Here is an 18817-nt window from a genome sequence, read left to right as displayed (position 1 = left end):
ACTCTTGACCGTGTGATCCACTTCATTCAGATGTGAACAGGTGAGAAAGAGGACGTAATTAGCATGTCATGGTCAGTTGTGGGAGAGTTGCTCAGATCTTGTATAAGTGGTACAAGTCGCGCATTTAAAATCTTTCTTCATTGAACGTACAAAACTATTAGCATCAGCATTCAATTGAAGTACACAAAATACTACTACATGTTCAGAATGACCTATTTCAGAATATCGTTCATTATTTTCATGATTATCATTGTTATTGATGTATAAATACGTAGATCACTTTATTGTTGTAGTAGGAAAATATGTTTATTTTTTTATTACTTTATATATTGTTGGATATCGTAATCTAAAATAAATATATCATCATATAAATCTAGAAAGTAACAAGTAACTAAAGCTATTATTAATGTAGTAAAATGGGCAATATTTGCCCCAATAATATAGTGGTCTACTGTATACATGGTTTGCTTAACCAATTTTTTAATCAATTAATTAGTCAAGGGACGAAAAAAAAAACAATAAATTAACACCAGCAATTTAAACGATTGATTAACTAATTGATTGATTAACTTCAAATCAACTTGCTTAGTCTGTGTTTGCAGGGTTTTTCCTTAATTATGCATATAGCGTTGTATTTTTCATCAAACCTGTTTATTTGTATGATCCTTCCTGTTCACTGTTTACTTTGAGCGTGTGTATTTTTAAGTTACATCCTAATATTAACCAGTTATGTTAGACGCTTACCGTTAACTGTTTTAACTATTTACATTTCTGGCATTTCTGGCAGTGTTTGAACTCTATTGTTTTATTTTTCTGCCATTGCTACACAACAAGTTCCCTCGGGATGAATACAAATCTATCTTATTGTATCTTTTTGGTGTTTTTTAGCTTGCAAACTTCTTAGATTCAGGCTTTTGTGAAGTTGCCATTCAGCTGGCGGCGGGCCAAATTGTTGGGCCCTCCCTGTTCCAACAATTCTGTGTATGCCCGGGGATCCTTGAGCAGGAAGGACACTGTCCAAGTGTATTTTTAATGTTCATACTTTCCCCAGAGATAATGTTTAACCAGCAGAAATTAGCATAATACAATACTGCTCCTCTGTCTGACGGCCTCTCATCTCTTTTACTGTTCTCTCCATCAAGCTCGAACACGCGTCAGCGACAAGCTCAAGGATGATGTGGCAGGTGTGCGACTCATCGATCCAAAAGCTGAAGATGTGTGTGTGTGTGTGTGGTGTGTGTGTGTGTGTGTTTATGAATGAGACAGTACCGTACATGTCAGAGAGAGAGAGATTATGTTTGTGACAGTCTTGACTTCCCGTATCAGTCTCTCATTGACAGATGTGACATGATTAATCAGAGTGTGCGCATTTGTGTGTATGCAGGTGAACAAACTGTTGTGCTAGATGCAGTCTGAGCTGGTGGAGGTGATGGGTGGAGGGTCTTAATCTCCAGCAGCCCGGCCAGCTTCATCCCCTGGGTATAGACATCAAGTCGGCTTATTAGGGCTTGGAATAGAATGTCTCTGTATTGTATACCTATTTGTTTAGCTTAAGTTGTTTAGCTTACTGCTTTGATTGTCTGTGATGTGCTCCTCAGGGGACGATGGAAAGGAGATTAAACTAACATGATATGCACAGTAATGCACCAATAATTATAATCCTATGATATATATTATTCTAAAGGTCCATGAATCTGCTTCGAGATCACATATTGTCATTTCTTTAAGTGTTTCTTTTAGTAATCAAGTGATAGTTGTCTGTGCATAGGTACATTTCAAAATTATTTACTGTACATCAGTGCTACTGTCCAGTGAAATGGTTCATGTCTATTAAGCAATTAAACATTGATTATCTCTTTGATCACAGTGGGTTTCCCGGTATTGTAACAGTAAAGATGCTCTCCTTTAGGATTGGCTGAAGAAATAACTTGTTCATGGAAAGATTCACTCTCTGGAAGCCCCACAGAGACCTTCAGACCTAAATCCTTTAGTACTCTCCTTAACCTTAACAGAATTGACTGGCATTCATGGCCTGATGATTGAATTTAAGTTGCAAGGTATTTACCTCCTCTCTGTTTCCACAGGTAATCCCTCCCCACTGTGTTTTCTGCCTCCAACCCCTTGATGCTGCTCCAGTTATCCAGTCTCCATCAAGAGATCATCTGGAAACTGATCCTCCCCCGGCTAGCTTCTTCAGGAGCACGCCAAAGGTTTCACGAATGATCCAGTCCACAAACTATATCTGCATGAAAATGATATATCTTATTTTTTTGTTAACAAAGCCTGACGTTGGTTTAGGTATGAGATAGCGCAACAAACATGTTTTATGTTTTTTATTTAAAAAGTTTCAGATGTGTATGTGACACCTCTTCATTTTCCCTGCAGATATGTTTGCACATTTATGTCTTTTTTATGTTTCGTGTTTTATTTTGTCACCTATTCCTACCTCTCGTTTCAAATAACTTCACCTAATTTCTCCCCGTGGTCTCAGTGGTCTGCTTTTTGCTTCACCTGTTTTTTATTTGTTTCCCTGCTGGCTGTCTACCTGTGTGCTGAACCTCTGCCAGTAAAGATTGTGTTTATAAAACTGTCCTGGTTTTGATTATATAAGTTGTTAGCAGTTGTATCACAGAAACATATCCCATTTAACTTTTCACATGGTTTCAATCATATACATGTGTTAATATAAATATATGAATTCATTTTAAGTTGTTCATTTATCTCTTGACACATTTGAGGGGCCCGACCTCTACGGTCTAAACAGGACTAAACTATCATCTGTTTATGAAGCCCTCTATGCGGCCTGTGGTATAAAGTAGTTCAAACTAAATATGTATTCACAATCAAGTCTAACTATTTTAAATACATTTTACTGATTGTACCCCTGCGCTTTTATTGAAATAAGACATTTAATTCAGGACATGTATTTGCGTTGAAGTATTTTACATTGTTGTATTGGTACTTTCACATGTTTGAAGGATCTGAGCATCTCCACCCACTGCTTACCTGAGGCATCGCCTCACACAATGTGTGAGATTGCGAGCTAAACCAAGGCAAAGTCATACATTTGATCACTGTTATTGAAAAAGACAAACAAAAACATTGTTCACCAGAGTCGCAAAATAAAATAAAATGTAGTTCTATTGTGTTTGTGGTTGTATTTGTACCTTGAATGAGATTTCTATCTATACATCTTGAGATGACTTCTACTTCCATTGAGAGTGCAGTGCTCGTGGGCCTGGCTGTCTGTTGTAATTTGTCCTCTCTGTATGCTGACAGTGTCGTGGATGACTACGCACGGCTGAATTGCTTATCGCACGGCCTCGCACCGCTCTGATAGCCAAGAGATCTGGGATCCTGTTTTATTTGATCATTATCTTTCAATGCAATAACTGTGGTACTGTATCCGACCTTATCTGCAGTAAGCCTCAGAACCTCGTGTCTGTCTGATGCTCTGACTCGACCACCAGGGAAAACAAGAGGATGACCTGATTTACACGGGTCATTATGTTTATATTCATTTTGCGTTCTCTTTTCTCTGTTATTCCTTCTTTGCTTCCCTCACAGCGGCCTTGCAGTTACATCAATTTCACGGTGGAGTTGACCAAGGAGAAAATATTGTCAAAATTTCCCTCAACTAAATTCAGTTTTGATACCTTGACAACTACAACAGTTGTTTTAATATCTGATGCAACACAATCCTTCAAGAGTTTATAATGCTGTCGTTTCTGATGGGGCTTTCTGCCTTTCCTTCCCTGTGTGATAAAGACATAAACAAATGGCCACCTGGACATATTACTTAGTGTCATTTCATTTATTATTATTCAAGGCTAAATCAAGCATATCTGAACAAGTGATCTGAGGTACATTTTGAGAAATCTATGTTTGAGCAACACATCTGTATATGTGACTACAGACAGAAGGACATCTCGTGTTACCCTCACAGGGAATGTTAATAGTAAGTGTCACTGTCCCAAAGTACAAAATGGCCTTCATACAGAATAGTGTAAGATATTGTTCAGTGAAGCCATAACCTGAAACGTAATCACTTCATTGGTTTCCCCACATTTTGATAATTTTTCTTTTTTTTTTAACTTAGCTTTAAACAACTAGCTCTTTCTTATATCGTAAGAATTGTTATTTATGCCAATTACAGGCCACTGACTCTGAATGCACAGATGAAGAGGACCGAGGTTCAGGTAGGGAACAGGTTCAGTGTTATATCTGAGTGGTTACATGTCCTACTGGTCAACAATAGAGGCTGTAAATCACAATAAATCCCTCTATATTTACTGTTGAATGAAGGCATGTTTTCTCCTCCTATTGTACATACAGATTGTATGTGGGATCACAGCATGAAGGCCACACACATCCACAAAGTGTTGAAAACCTTTCGCTGTCTCGAAGCATGAAGATGTACTGTGGTTGACTATCTGCCCCAAATATGGGGGCTTCATGTGGCTCTCCGTCGTAGACATTTGTTAGTAAACTTGTCCCAGTCTGTGATTCAGACTGGAAGTATGGAGACTGACGAAAGCCAGTCAAGTGTCAGTTCCACCCTTTGACCACAGGGCGGCGTGGTTTCCTTCAGCAAAGTCTCAGCTTCAGTCAGTGGGGCTCGGCAGCCCATTGGTCACAGTGGAAGGCACATTCAGCATGGCTCAGGAGCCAACAGGCACATTATCAGGACAGTATGTGTGTGTGTGTGTGTGTGTGTGTGTGTGTGTGTGTGTGTGTGTTAGATCTTGGGCCTCCAGCCCTGTATGAACTGTGTGATCTTGGTGACATGGAGTCGGCTCAGGTGGAAGTCATGTGACAGGATGTCCTCGGTCAGCTGCACCAGTAGGCTGCCGTCGATTCGCTCCCTCTGGAACACGCCCACGGCGGCCTCTGATAGGCCGATGAACCGCAGGCAGGCCGACACCTCCTCCAATGACAGCACAGACAGGTCAGCGGGGGGCCTCCAGGTGGGGTCAGGGGGCGGGGACAGCCCTTCAGGGATCCCCGCGGACGTCCCACCGCCCTCTGCCCCTCTGGAGGAATCTGTCGTGGGATGGGCCGTGGGCTCAGGTGAGGGGCAGGGGGACTGGCGGTTGAAGGGGTTCAGCGCCCCGAAGGGGGCAAACCGACTCTGCGGAGGTGGCGGCCTCAGTCGAGGTCCGGAGGAGGTGAAGGAATCCCCCCACGGCTCTGCCCAGGTAGCCTGAGCTGGCTGAGGATTGGCTGTGTTGTCTGCAGGCGGGGCAGAGACGAGCTTGGGACTGGCAGGGTTCGGGGCCGGGCAGTCCGCCCAGGAACACGGGTAACAGTAGAGGGACGCATCTGGAGAGGGCGAGCAGCTGGGACAAGGCACGAGAACGTGATGTTAGCTTCTGGTATCAGTCAGTATGACAAATATCCATTGCATTAGGGAGAGTTTATGGTTCCCATATCAACAAGTAATTTCCTGGTACACATTTATTTTGTGATTTGCAGGTCAAATGTTCTCTTAACCTGTAGGCTAAAACCTTTAGACTTTTTTCAATAGTATTTAAATTACAATATTTCAATGCTAATATGTCATGATGATAGTCATATGTGGTTTAGTGGTTTAATTTCACAAATGTAAGCGTAGTTGATAAAATAATACCAGCACAAGGCCCCTGAGGAAGCTACTCTTAAGCTTAGTATTATTATTATTATCACATTGAGTTTTGCCCCTACATTACATTGCATGTCATTTAGCTGACGCTTTTATCCAAAGCAACTTACAATAAGTGCATTCAACCGTGAGTACAAACTCAGAACAACAAGAATCAAAAAAGTACAATTTCTTCAATAAAGTAAAATTACAAAGTGCTACCAGTAAGATACATTTAAGTGCTACTAAAGTGCTACTAGCGCTTTATCTTCCTAATTCTAGGTGTGCCACTACCAACAAAACAATGTAGGCGACAGGTTTTGACAAGCAAGAAGCAAGTGTGGCACAATTAGGACGATATCTCTGGTACATCTCGAGACCGACGATGTTATAAAAGCGCTCGGTGGAGAACTTCAGTGACACTGCTCTCATGCAGCTATCAATGTATTATAGCCTACAATATATATGAAGTAATGTGTTAACCTGGGATCCAATGGTAGCCTTTATCTAACAACATTAGTGCATCTATTTCTCAAGAGGAAGTTGCTATTTGTCTCTGTTGACTTCCACATATCGTGTCATGCATTAAAGAGCAACACAGATGAGTGCGGTGAGATTTGATTAGGTGGTTACATTAGCTCAATTTGAGCTGGAAGAACATCAACCGCTTTCCAAGTAAAAAGTGCCCGGGGCAACAAAAAAAGGGCTCACAATCCTCTCGGTAATTATACTGATAATTCCAAACACATGTACACATGAAACATTCCCATTGTACCTGTCCTGAAGTCCAGAGGAGTAGAAGGAGAGGTTGGGTCTCGGGGACGTGGAGGTTTTGGGGAAGCGAGGTGGGACCGGAGGGCTGGGGACCGGACTGGAGATAGAGCCTCCTTTAGAGCAGCGAGGGGGAACCGGAGGGGCGATCAAGTAGCGACACTCCTCTCTCACCTACACACAAACACACGCGCAGAACAATGAGAGCTACAGCAGCAAAAAAGTTAACTTCTAAAACTCGACTGCACAAGGGGCATAATGGGAGTGTGTATTTGTGTGTGTGTGTTTGTGTGTGTGTGTGTATGTGTGTGTGTGTGTGTGTGTGTGTTGTTTGTGAAGAGCTTGCTACTGTGTGTGAGGAAGTTTGTTTGAGATGTAAAGGTCACCAAGTTTGACATTTACCAAACAGAACACTGGGACAAGCCAGCAAACACACACGCACACACACACACACACACACACACACACACACACACACACACACACGTTTCTTGGCAAGCTAAATATCAGGGCATCAAGAATGCTGTGTGTGGCAGGGTATAATCCAGCTGTACTGCAGACATTAGCGCCCACACACGCGCTCTGTAGCTGCCATCACTTTGAAAGAAAAAGTTAATGCAACAAAACAACGCGCGATAATTCCCCCCTTGCAAACACAGACACCACACACACTATACGTAACACCATGACATCCTTTTGTGTTTCGACTGGCGCTGGAGTTTGTTAAAGCGCAGCACCTAATAATCACCAACATTGCATTAAAAAAAACAAAGATTTCTGGGATCCACAGACCCCAAGGATCGTAAGTGGCCGATCAACACAGACACAATCAGAAAAAGGCTAAGTAGAAGAAGCACTTCCTGTTTGTCTTAACACAGAATCATGTGGTTGTCCTGAACTAGCATAGATTAGCTTAAAGAGGGAAAACAAGAAAATAAATGTTAAGAATGAGCTTTTCATTGCAACCCTGAACTTATAAGTTAAGAAAAGTACAAGAGTACCACTCTGACGTAGAAGTTTGGACATGGAGTTGCCCCTGACATGAAGCGATGCACCACAGTAATGAAATGATCATTATGTGTATGAAAACCTGAACGGTTCTAAATCCTTAACGTCTGCTTCCAACGAAGCACAATGGAGAAAATGTTCTTCAGGAAGTGATGCATTTAACATTTCCAGTACATTTTAAATGTGACTTTTGTGCTATTTTACTCAATTTCACCTAATTATTATTATTATTATTATAATATCTTGAATATCTTTGGGTTTTGAAGCTGTTTAAAAATGCAAGCCTGTCTTACGTTGCCATACAACTCAACTGAACTCCCACTTACATTTTAAAGGGAAACTATATTTTCACCAAAATTACAGTTGCAGTTTTAAACAGTTTAAAACATGTGATAAACACTGTAAATTTAACCCAAAAAAACAACAAAGAAAATGTCCTGTACAATCACCACCCCGACCTCCAAAAGCAAACGTAATACACAACTAAATACGTTTCCCTCAAAACATAACTAACATTTGTGTTTTGTTGTATGGGAACGCACACTTTGAGGTGACAAAGCTGCAAGATACTATATTGGACTCTGGGATATTGTGATGAGCAATTTTCACCTTTTCTGGCATTCATATGAAGAAGAATCAACATATGCATTTTAAATTAAAAGAATGGCCTTAAACCCCCGCCCTCGTTCTGGATGTAGATGCAGAATTAGTGGCACTGCTTTACTCCAACAAATGGCAAAAGCAACATCCAACGAGGTTGAGCAGAAAAATATATTATGTAGTGTGACCTCCAGAAACTAAATCTTAATTTAATTAAACCTCTAAGACAGAAACATATGTTTTAATCATGAGAAATGGTGAGACTGTGGCTTTGGGGCCATCTTTTATTGTGGAATCAATACTAATTTGGTCATTCTTAAGACCGAAGACTCCATCAGTGTTTCCACCACGGGACAGAAACAGCTCAGCCTTCTTGTTGATATGTATTCATGTGTATTCATGAACTGTGAGCATAAGGACTGTTGCTTTCCAGGAAGTCAGCGTGTGTGTGTGTGTGTGTGTGTGTGTGTGTGTGTGGCCCGTGAGCTTTAAAAGCTGTAATGTATGAATAATTCAAACCAGGCATCCTGACTTTTAACAACCGGATGCTGCTGTGGACAGATAAGAGGGAGACAGAAGGTCGAAAAGAAGGACAGGAGGTGAAGACTGAAACTCACAGCTTCTGATTTCGGAGGGACGGGCGGCGGGGTCGACACTCTTGTCACCACGGTACCAAGAGACCCATCCAATGAGGAAGTGGAGTGAAAGGAGATGAGGTTTGGCTCCTTCCCCAAGCCCTCCGTGTTCTGATTGGTCCAGAGTTCCTCGTAAGGGATTTCCTCACTGGTCCTCATTTCGGCCTCAGTCCACTCAGGAGTCACATACTCCCGCTCCTCACCTGGGCCCTCTCCCAGCCGCTCTCCGAGAGAGTCCCTGCAGCGCTGTGATAGGCCGTCCGAAACCCCACCCCCGTACCCGCACATGGAGAGGTGCTGCAGTGCCGGCGCCAACGAGTCCTGCCCCGACACGCACATGCGAGAGCGCCGCGGGCTCACACACTCCTCTGTCATACACTCCAGCTCCGGCCGGGTTTCCCTGACAGCTCGAGAGTAGGCATCCGGGTCGAACGCGTGTCGCAATAGGAGGCTCTCGAGCGCCGCCGTGTGGACGGAGGCCTCGGCCACGTTGAACCGGGGCATGCAACGCAGCAGCAGGAAGTGGGAAGGGGAGACTTCCTGTCGGCGGAGTACCATGCAGAGCACCACCGTCTTACTGACGATGTTGAGCAGCTTGTAGCGGTGGCCCTCCCGGACCGCATGGCGGTCGTAAGGGTTTCGTGGCGGTCTCGAGGGCACGGACACGTTGACGGGGAGGCGAACCCTCTCGATGATGCTGCGTACCGTGTGCTCCCCGCCCAGCATGCCTTGCTCCAGAGGGGAGCGTGTGCAAAAGCGACCACGGCAACCAAAGGGCAGGCTGACACTCTGATTCGTGCGATGGTTCATGCAGACCAGGCATGGAGTTTTACCTGAGGAGGCAGAGACAGAGAGCTGGATTAGCCGGGGGTCAGAGGGTACCTGAATACAGAGTAAAGGTACATTAGTCTGATGTCCAATGACGTTCCTTCGCACTCAGCACTGAAAATAGACCTTCTGATAAAGTCTGTACCCTGGTGGTGTGATGGAGAGAAAGCACTGTGATTAAAGAGAACGATAAAGTTGATTTCCAAATACATTGCGTCACTGCTTCTATTGGCCGAGCAGAGCTGCACGGTTAAAGTTGAAAAAGCTGCGAATCTGACGAACCCTTACACAACAATGGGAGACGGAGTGATTCATTGTAGCATGGAAGGGTAATATGACTACGATATGAATAGAAATAGAGTCTTCATCTTTGAACTGAACCAACCGGCGTCAAAGCAAAAGCATCCATTTGCCTTTCATGGAGTCAGAATGAACTTCTCATCCCACACAGTACCTCAGTCCGTAAATCACAGCACTCGACAGTTTGGCCTTACGTACTTCTAGGAGTCTTCCCTAGGCGCCTCAAGAGCGCGCTCAGTCCCGTCTTTTCCTTAGAGGGCGTGGCACAGAGAAGCTCCGCCTTCCCCATGAGTGACAGCTCATCTCCAGCCTGCAGAGTGAAGCTGTAGGGCTCACTATCCTCACTGAACTCCCCTGACACCACCTGCAGCATACAGACGTATAGATGTGTGAAGGTGACCTTGCATGACAGAAACTTTAAGTATGAGTTAAGGATGTCATGCTCCTCCAAACCTTGACACTAAAAGTGATTGTCTCCATGACGAAGACCCGGTCGGGGAAGATTCCAGCGACTTCCTCCACACTGGAAAAATACTGGACCGGATCCCTGACGTCTCGGTCTTCATCCAACAACTTGAACTTTCCTACAGAGAGGATGGAAGCGAGACAAGGGAGAGCAAAGAGAAAGGTGGAGGAGGTGGACAAAGGGAGGCGCAAAGATGGAGTGGAGGAAAGAGAGAGAGAAGAATAAGGGAAGGGAGCTCAGAGGAAAGAGGAAGATGGAAGAAAAGGGGGGGAATGAAGAGGAAGGAATGAAAGGTGGCAAGGAAAGAGGAGAGAAGAGTGGAGGAGACGGAGGGAAAAGGAGAAGTGAAAAGTTGCTTTTCTTCTTTTTCTCTTTTCACTGTATGACTCCCCGCAGTCAAATTCAAACACATCCGCAGGAGACACCGTTTGGACGGGAAGAATACAAAGACACCTCCGTGACCTGTGTGACCTGGCACCGGCTCTCGGCCAATCGACAGCCGACGGGGGTTGTCATGGCAACCAATAAAGGGCCCCCATTCTCACGCAGAGCAGAGACACATCACCATGGAGACACTTACACACACACACACACACACTTACACACACACACTTCCAGCCGTTCTCTCCCGTGCTCATCCCCTCCTCTGCCTGGAATCCTTCCTCACTCGGGAATCCAGGAACTGTGTTCGTGTTCTTTAAACTGAACATTTTGTTTAGTCTTGTGGCCACTTCTTGATGTTGTAAAGAACCGTTTCAGGAATTCACAATATACTATAAGTCACCCTTGTTTGAATCGCATTATTCCTTGTCTTTATTTAGCAGTTTATCGGATTGCATTTAACTATTTGCAACCCTTGAAGGATTCTCCTTTTTCTCACAGTCAGAGTGTTTGTGTGATTGTGGAGGACAGAGACATGAGAAAGTTTTTTTTGTCCGAGAGGCCGAGCAGAATACCAAACTCCTCCGTCCTCCTCGCCAGCACCCCCCCTCCACCTTCGCCCCCATCTTTCTCCTTCAGTCCCCACCTAATATTCAAACAGAGGCCCCAGGATAAAGAGCTTCCACCCACCGAACAATACCAGCGGGTGCTACTTTTCAACACAACAAACCACCACCCTGACCAAAAAAAATAGACTGAAGAGGCGTGTCAAATGAAATGATTTAGCACGACACCGAAAGAAACTAGAATGTCTGACTCAGTGAGAAAATGTCCGTCCAAGAAATCAAAACAAAATCACTCTGAGGCTTTTAAATCCCGACACGTAAGGCTTTGGCCACCAGTCCCACATTACGAGGGTGGCTGTGGCGCCGCTTGCTTCCCTGAAACCCATTCATTCAGCTTTTCTGTCCTCTACCCTTCAGGCATCCGTGCCTCTCTCGCTGATGGACGGAGGAGGATACAGACAGAGAGAGAAGATGAGAAGGAGGAGGGAGGGGAGGGTACATCCTGTTGTCTGATCTCAAGGGGAAACCTATATTGCTCTCCTCCTCAGCTTATTTAGACTTCCCGTATGAAGTCATCACACAGACATTAGCTCATCACTGGCGATGGCCTCTGGTTCAACAACAACTCACCTGTCATGTTTAAAGAGACACAAAGGTAGTTCTAAAAGAATGCATGAATTTAAAATGACTATTGTTGGCTGTTTTTTTCCGTGGCTCCTGGAATGCATTGTTAAAACGGTTCACCACTGAAAAGCATGTCGGCTTGATCCAGCGGCAGAAAAGAAATGCAGAGCCATGCCAGAAAACCAAAAATAAATAAAACTGAATGTCAAATGACGAGCGGTGGCAGGAATTTTGATCTTGAGTTCTAGACACAATAAGAGGCTATCAAAAGTTCACCTATTCCCACTGTGCTTTATCTTCGCAGTGCTTGTGATGTGGCAGGAAGACAATCAGTGTTATTACCTTAAGTCCCTGGATAATTTAATGGAAAAGCACTTTAAAAAGGGAACTTCACACTGCACATGAAGCTCAGTCTTCTTGTCCAAGTGAGGACTACTCAGCATGTGAATTTAATATCTTTAATGGGTCATTATATTATTATAATCTTTTATTTAACTGCAGTACACCTTTGATGAGGAAGTCAAAATGTCCGTAGGTTTTTATAATTGCAGCCTACTTATAACACTGAATCTAATATGAAAGGCTGGTGTGAGTTCTCTTTGTTTTCCTGATGAGAGGAGGAAAAAATGCAAAAGACCTGCACAAAACAAAGTTGTGATTCATCAAATGTAAATCCATTCTTAATGGCTTTTTTTCTATTCATGATAATATAATTTGATATGGAAATGACAGTAAATATGGACAGGATTTGCGCACAAATTCAATCTTCTCATGACTTATTGTCGGGGTCTTTAGTGATTTGTAACGGGATGGTTTGTCATTAAAAAAAAAATGTCCCCCAGTAAAAAAGTGTGCGCTTTCAAAAACTGGAGAAAAAACAACAACTTGGTGCTAATGAATGTCACTGTTGAGTTGCATTATGAGAAAAAAACATGTCTCCTATAATTGGCCTCTCTTAATGTTAAACTATAACTTTACAATAGTACTACAATAATCAATACTATGGTAATACTAAATTACTGGAATATCCTATTGAGAAAAAAGCCTGTAAACTATTGTTCAGTCAGGCCTTATCAAGTGCTTCTGCTTTAATGAAACAATACAGCTCCTTTTTACATATTTGACACATTGATAAATGTGGGACTAAAAGCTGTTTACTTCTTGCTGCTGACTGCTAATATTGCCAACATTGGCGCTCACATGCTTCCGATGTCCAATGCTGAAATGTCTAAATTGTCAATGACCTCAACACAAGCCCCTCCCGCCCAAGTGTTCATTCATTCATCCGAAAAGGAGCCTGAGAGGCGGCGGCATTGTGAAGTGACATCAGCACTCCATCGGTGGCGGAAACAATGAAGAGGAGACATCAGGATCCAGTTACACAGCGAATAATAGTCTGAACTATGGGATTGAGTGGTGAGGTCATACTGACTAGACTCATTCAGCAGGAGGAAGACAGGTCAACGGACCGGAGGCGACGCAAGGTCACACTGTGGCTGGATGTGTGGATGCGGGGTTTCGAGTCCAGCTGTTTTGCAGCGAAGTCATTCCTCCTTTAGTTCCCCTGAAGTAACTTTCAAGTGAGTAAATTCCTCTTACTCCACACTGTGACGGTGATGTGTTGTGCATCATTATATACAGATGCCCCAAATCCACTCAACACTGGGGTGTCCCTCATACCCCAAATGCGAGCCTATTAGGAAGAAGCATGCAAATGTACCACTTTTAATGTTTGTAATAAAGTTTTTTAAAAATAGGAGACTGCTCCACTTGAAAATATTTGTTCTAGTTTTATCCAATCCAGACTTTTCTGGACAATCTGCTCACAGGGGAATAAATGATTTCACTCACTTCACATTAAGTGTATTTCAATGTATCTTTAGAGCTTGTGACCAACACTACTATTCACAGACATCAATATCTAATGCCACCGCGTCTGCTTTATGTGTTTGTTTGCCCAAAGAGACTTTTTCCTCCAACCTAAATAGAGCAAGTGGAAGATGCTGGCCTTGTGACAAAAATGTTTGTGACATTTATTTCCCCCACAGAGGAAATGGACAACTTCCGAAAGAAATTGGTATTTTTAGGTTAAGGATGACATTTTGACTAAGTATTAAGACATTTCTCCGGGCGACCTCTCGCTCAGTCCTCGGCAGCGGTACCATGCGTGTCATCGCCTGTTGTAGAAATGCAGTGTGTGTACGTGTGTGTGTGTTTGCGCACGCTCACCCTGGTATTGCAGAGGGATGTCTATCTTGGGTCCAATAACGTAGTGGCCCTCCTCCAAGCTGTGGGCCGTCACTGTGGTCCACTGACGACAGGAGTGTAACAGCACCACGTCCTCCTCCGACAGGCCCTCCACGCATTCACCTGGAGCACACGGGCAGTTGACACACAGAGATGGATCCGGATCAACAAATAATCTGCCGGCCCACGGTTGGGGAGGGCGGGGTGACGAAAACAAGAGTTTTTTTATCATTTCTATAGTCACACCGAGTAGCTCGGCGATGGAAAACACTAAACCACTCCTCCCACACACACGCGTTCAGAACTCAGTGTCCATAATTACCACTATCAGTGACGGTTCACCACCCCTAACCTACTCATCAGGATCCCACTATGCAACTGGCAACCCACTATTACACACACACACACACACACACACACACACACACACACACACCGACACACCTACACACACAGCTCTCCAGCTTTCACTAGAGCCATCATGTAGCACAACAGCATTGATTTTTTGCTGATAGCACAGTGGTACAATTCAATCACATCACACACACGTACACAGCTCCCTCTCACAGACTCACACACAGATCACATGGATGCACATTTTTCTGTTCTCGCTGCACGAAGCGAGCAGTTTAATTTAACAATCGCGATGATGGGCGGCTGAATATAGACGCGGGACACCTGATGAGATGACATGTCAAAGCTTTTTCCTGCATGTTAAGTTTAAATGTTGCTTCACCCAAAATGCCAACAAAAGACACCTTTTCCTTCTTATTCCTCAATCTTTAAGTTATGCAGACACATTTGGATTTATTTTTCTTTTTGGCATGAAGGTACTCCCTATATTAAGTGTTTTGAAGTCTGGGATCATGTAAGAAATACATGTCTAATCCATTCATAACAATTTATTTAAATTATTCCACTTCATTCTGTCCGTATTATTGATTCATTTGATGGGATGTATTTCAGAATGGCAAAGGAGAGAAAAAAGGAAGAGAGAGAGAGAGAGAGAGAGAGAGAGAGAGAGAGAGAGAGAGAGAGAGAGAGAGAGAGAGAGAGAGAGAGAGAGAGAGAGAGAGGGAGAGAGAGCAACAGACACAGATAAAGAGAGAGAGGCAGGCAAGGAAATGGGGAAGGAAAAACCTGAGATGTTTTACACAAATTAATGTGTGTTTTAGGCTTTGTAGACATTTCAGCGTCCCACATTTCTGACATATCTGTCCCATATAAAACATTTTAAAAAACATGCAGGTTCTGAGACAATTTGACACCAAAAGTGCTGAAAGGTCTATTTATTTTACGAGAGTGATATGTGCGTTTTCTTTTTTTTAGTTGACTCAGGGCACATTCTAGGGTTTTGGATTGGTACTGAGCGTTGATTTCATGTATGATTTTTCCATATTGCAACAAGTCCAGAAGTCTGAAGCGCACATGAGGCCAATTCCCTCTTGACAACTGTCAACAGGGAGGTGAATTATCTTGAGTAATCGAAACTCTGTATGTGCAAGTGGAAATACCACAACATACATAAAAAAATAGTCCCATCTTCGTCAGTAGACTGCAAAACTATGACCAGCGACATGTAACTTGCACAGGATGCTGACATCATGCCTGTAGTAAATAACTAACCACCATCTGGGTCGGCTGGTTGTGCAAACAAACAGGCATCCGTGGGATAACGACAGCGCAGTTAATAAACACCTACGGGTGCTCTCTGTCTTTCTTTCTTTCTCTCTCTGTCTCTCTCTCCATACGCACGCGCGCAAGTAAGGTGCGTAATTTTCAGGGTGCGCACTTTTGTCCAGGAAGGAAAGTTGGGAGGTTTTTCCTCCTCGTCGCTGCTCGTTAGTATTCACCACGTTCACCGACAGATTACACCATTTACATATGAAAAGAATTGAGCAGCACTTCAGCAGCACAACAGACACTTTGTGGCTTTCCAGGCCTCGCTGAACTAGAACAACTTTTGGCCATGATGACAACCATCGACCGCTCCCAAAGAAAAATACACCAAATCTGGTGGAGCGAGGAACCGTGTTCGCAGGAAAAAACGTGCAACAGATGATAGAAAACTGGAGACAAACGTGACTCCATTGAGTCAGTGGGCTGGCGTGAACTAGGAAAGGTCGGTGTCCGAGGAAAAAAAAGCTGCAGCTGCGTCAAGGTCGCCAGATTTAAACAAAATATAACGGAAATAAAGCGGCGTCAGTTTCAAAATAAGAGCACCAAACGTGGCCACGGCTGGGATGGTCAATGAAAAGTATTACATACTATCATACTACGTCCATCAAAAAAGTATAGTGGCTTCCCAAAAGTTTTGTCGAACTACATCAATAATGTCTAATAATGTTGCACACAAACACAAGTAATTGACAGAGAAGGCCTTGAACAAATCTACTTTGACAGCATTGCTGTCTAAGTCCATAACTCCATCCAGAGTGCAATTTGAGTCTTTCTGTATCTGACAGCACGACTCATTTGAGTCAAAACTTAATTTGACTAATGCATGAACTCATTAGCTATTTTAATTCAAACCAAATCTGAGTTGCATCTTTATTGAGCCCGTCAGCAAAAAAAGGAAGAAAAAAAAGAAAAGTGGTGCCAAAATAGCAAAGCCCATCCAAGATCTTAAACGTACATCTTTGATGAAAGTGACTCTGCAGGAACTAATTAATTAATCCAATTAATATATTAAGTCTATTACTGGCTCCTAACAGCAGAGTGTCTCTAATCACTCTTAAATCATTATAAGGAGCCTCATCTCACAGGAACACTATGTGCAGTTCACTAACGACAACTTTAAGTGGGAGGTGAAGTATCAACTCATCAGCCACTTGTAAAGATGTCAAAGTTGGATAACAACCTCTAGTTAATGAAACACCATCTACAATCACACTTATTTTTCAATTTTTTTTCTTTAAACTAGGTCACCCTCTAAGTTATTGATAACGTATTAATACATGATGAGAATGTACTATGACGAATACTGTAAATGTAAAAATTTTGTTTTTAAAAGTTTTGACCGGAAGTGGTATATATTGTCCTGTCAATCTTGACACCGCGGTGTAGATCGTTCACTAAATTGCTCCACTTGTTCGTACATCAGCGTCGTTACACTACACAAAAAGAAACTACTCGAAAGAGAATTCCCCCGATGAAAGTTTGAGTTTACCTCTTTCCCCCAACCGGAAAACTATATATATATATTGCTATTTATCCTCTTTACTGTCACAGTTAATCAAACTCCGAGTATATAAAACCCACGGCGGAGCGGTAAGAGTTAGCTAGCAAACGGCTGTCACGAGAAAACAACCGTTAGAAAAGTTTTCCAACCGGCCGTGCTAGCTCGAGGCACTCGCAGGTGGTGTCTTACCGTGGGCCAGGCGGACCAAGGTGGGCAGACGGAACTTGCTGACCACCGCGTCCAGCGGCAGCGCCAACGGGCTCCAAGTGATCTCCGACAGGCTCGCCGACAGCTTCTCCATCCTCCCGGGTCATCACGCTACCGGAGATAATGGTGACGGTGGTGGGGAAGATAATGATGACGGTGCTGACGAGGAGGTAAAGGAGGCTGAGGGTGATGATGATGGTGGTGGTGGTGGTGGTGGTGGTATAATGGCAAAGAGTTTCGCCATGTTTGAATGTAGGAAAGAGAGAGCGCAGTCACAGCACGAGCGGTGGGAGGGAGCGCGAGCCCTCTCTCTTTCTCTCTGTCTGTCATTCGGTGTTTGTCCACCTCACCCCCCACCACACACACACACACACACACACACACACACACACACACACACCCGCACACACACGCGCGCGCGAAACTTAGTATAGTCGGAAGTTTGATTTGTATTAGTAATGAAGTGTGTCATTTAAATGCAGGTCACATATCAAGCGTGGATGTCAAGAAGCTTCCTTTCTATCTTTTCAGGTTCACTGTTTGATAGCCCCCTCCCTCTCTCTATACCACTGCTGCACAAAAAATATATACAATCAATATTCGTTATAATATTTGCTCATTTTGGGTGAAAAACAGGATACACATGAAACAATGTGACTCATAATTTTTGACGATGGTCTTAAGTTGAATTGGCCAACTACAACACTCATAAAGTATACTTCATCAGATCAGTGACTGGCTGTTACAATCACCTAAAGACTACCAGTACTCATGCACTTCTTTTCACTTGATGGACTTTGTATATTCATGCAACCGTGGCATGATAAGCTGGGAACTAGAAACAGGAAGTAACCATGACAGCTCCCCCAGACACTCAGGCCAGACATTTATTTAATGATGTAGCATTACGGTAGAACAAACTCATGAATGCCTACACAGTACACACCGGACTAGTATCTCATCCCCTCTGTCAAAAGCAATCGATTCATCTTGGCCCCAAGAGGGCAATCCTGCAAAGACTACCGCATCTACAGTGTGATGTCATCAACAGACACAATTGATGATTTACAGATTTGGAAGACTTGTAAAAAAGAAAAGTCATATTTTAGGAGTTGTCAAAGCTTGATTTTATGTTTAGCTGAAACACAATAATGAAATACTAAAGAGATATGGTGTTTAACTAAACATATTGAAAAAAATTGCCTCAAATGGCATCACAATCTGTACAGTATACAACATCCTCTGTACCAGGTAATAATGATTACCAATAATACCAGCAGCAGTGGATGTAATATAATACTCATGATAATATAAGCAGTAATAGTAACATATATAATTGAAATTGATTTCAAGCTATTGGTAAAACATTTGCTTTGTTATACT

The 18817-nt window shown here is 43.2% G+C and overlaps 1 protein-coding gene across 2 annotated transcripts; it reads right to left on the bottom strand.

The window, feature by feature from the left end:
- Positions 1-3795: 3795 nt before the first annotated feature.
- gareml (GRB2 associated, regulator of MAPK1-like) lies at positions 3796-17749 on the bottom strand. Of its 2 annotated transcripts, none has more exons than XM_068577149.1 (7): positions 17417-17749; positions 14029-14169; positions 10216-10346; positions 9961-10126; positions 8617-9467; positions 6396-6565; positions 3796-5339 (listed from the first exon to the last, which is right to left on the bottom strand). In XM_068577149.1, the coding sequence occupies exons 1-7, from the start codon at positions 17526-17528 to the stop codon at positions 4739-4741; spliced, it is 2172 nt and encodes a 723-aa protein (XP_068433250.1). In that variant the 5' UTR covers positions 17529-17749; the 3' UTR covers positions 3796-4738. The 2 variants fall into 2 exon arrangements, with proteins under 2 accessions (XP_068433250.1, XP_068433251.1); XM_068577150.1 differs by lacking the exon at positions 17417-17749 and adding an exon at positions 17216-17328.
- Positions 17750-18817: the final 1068 nt, after the last annotated feature.

This window comes from Clinocottus analis, unplaced genomic scaffold (genome assembly GCF_023055335.1).
Source record: "Clinocottus analis isolate CAN_PGR_092001 unplaced genomic scaffold, fCliAna1.0.p SCAF_15, whole genome shotgun sequence".
In the NCBI taxonomy this organism is placed as follows: Eukaryota; Metazoa; Chordata; class Actinopteri; order Perciformes; family Cottidae; genus Clinocottus; species Clinocottus analis.
This window is presented reverse-complemented; position numbering and strand designations above follow the sequence as displayed.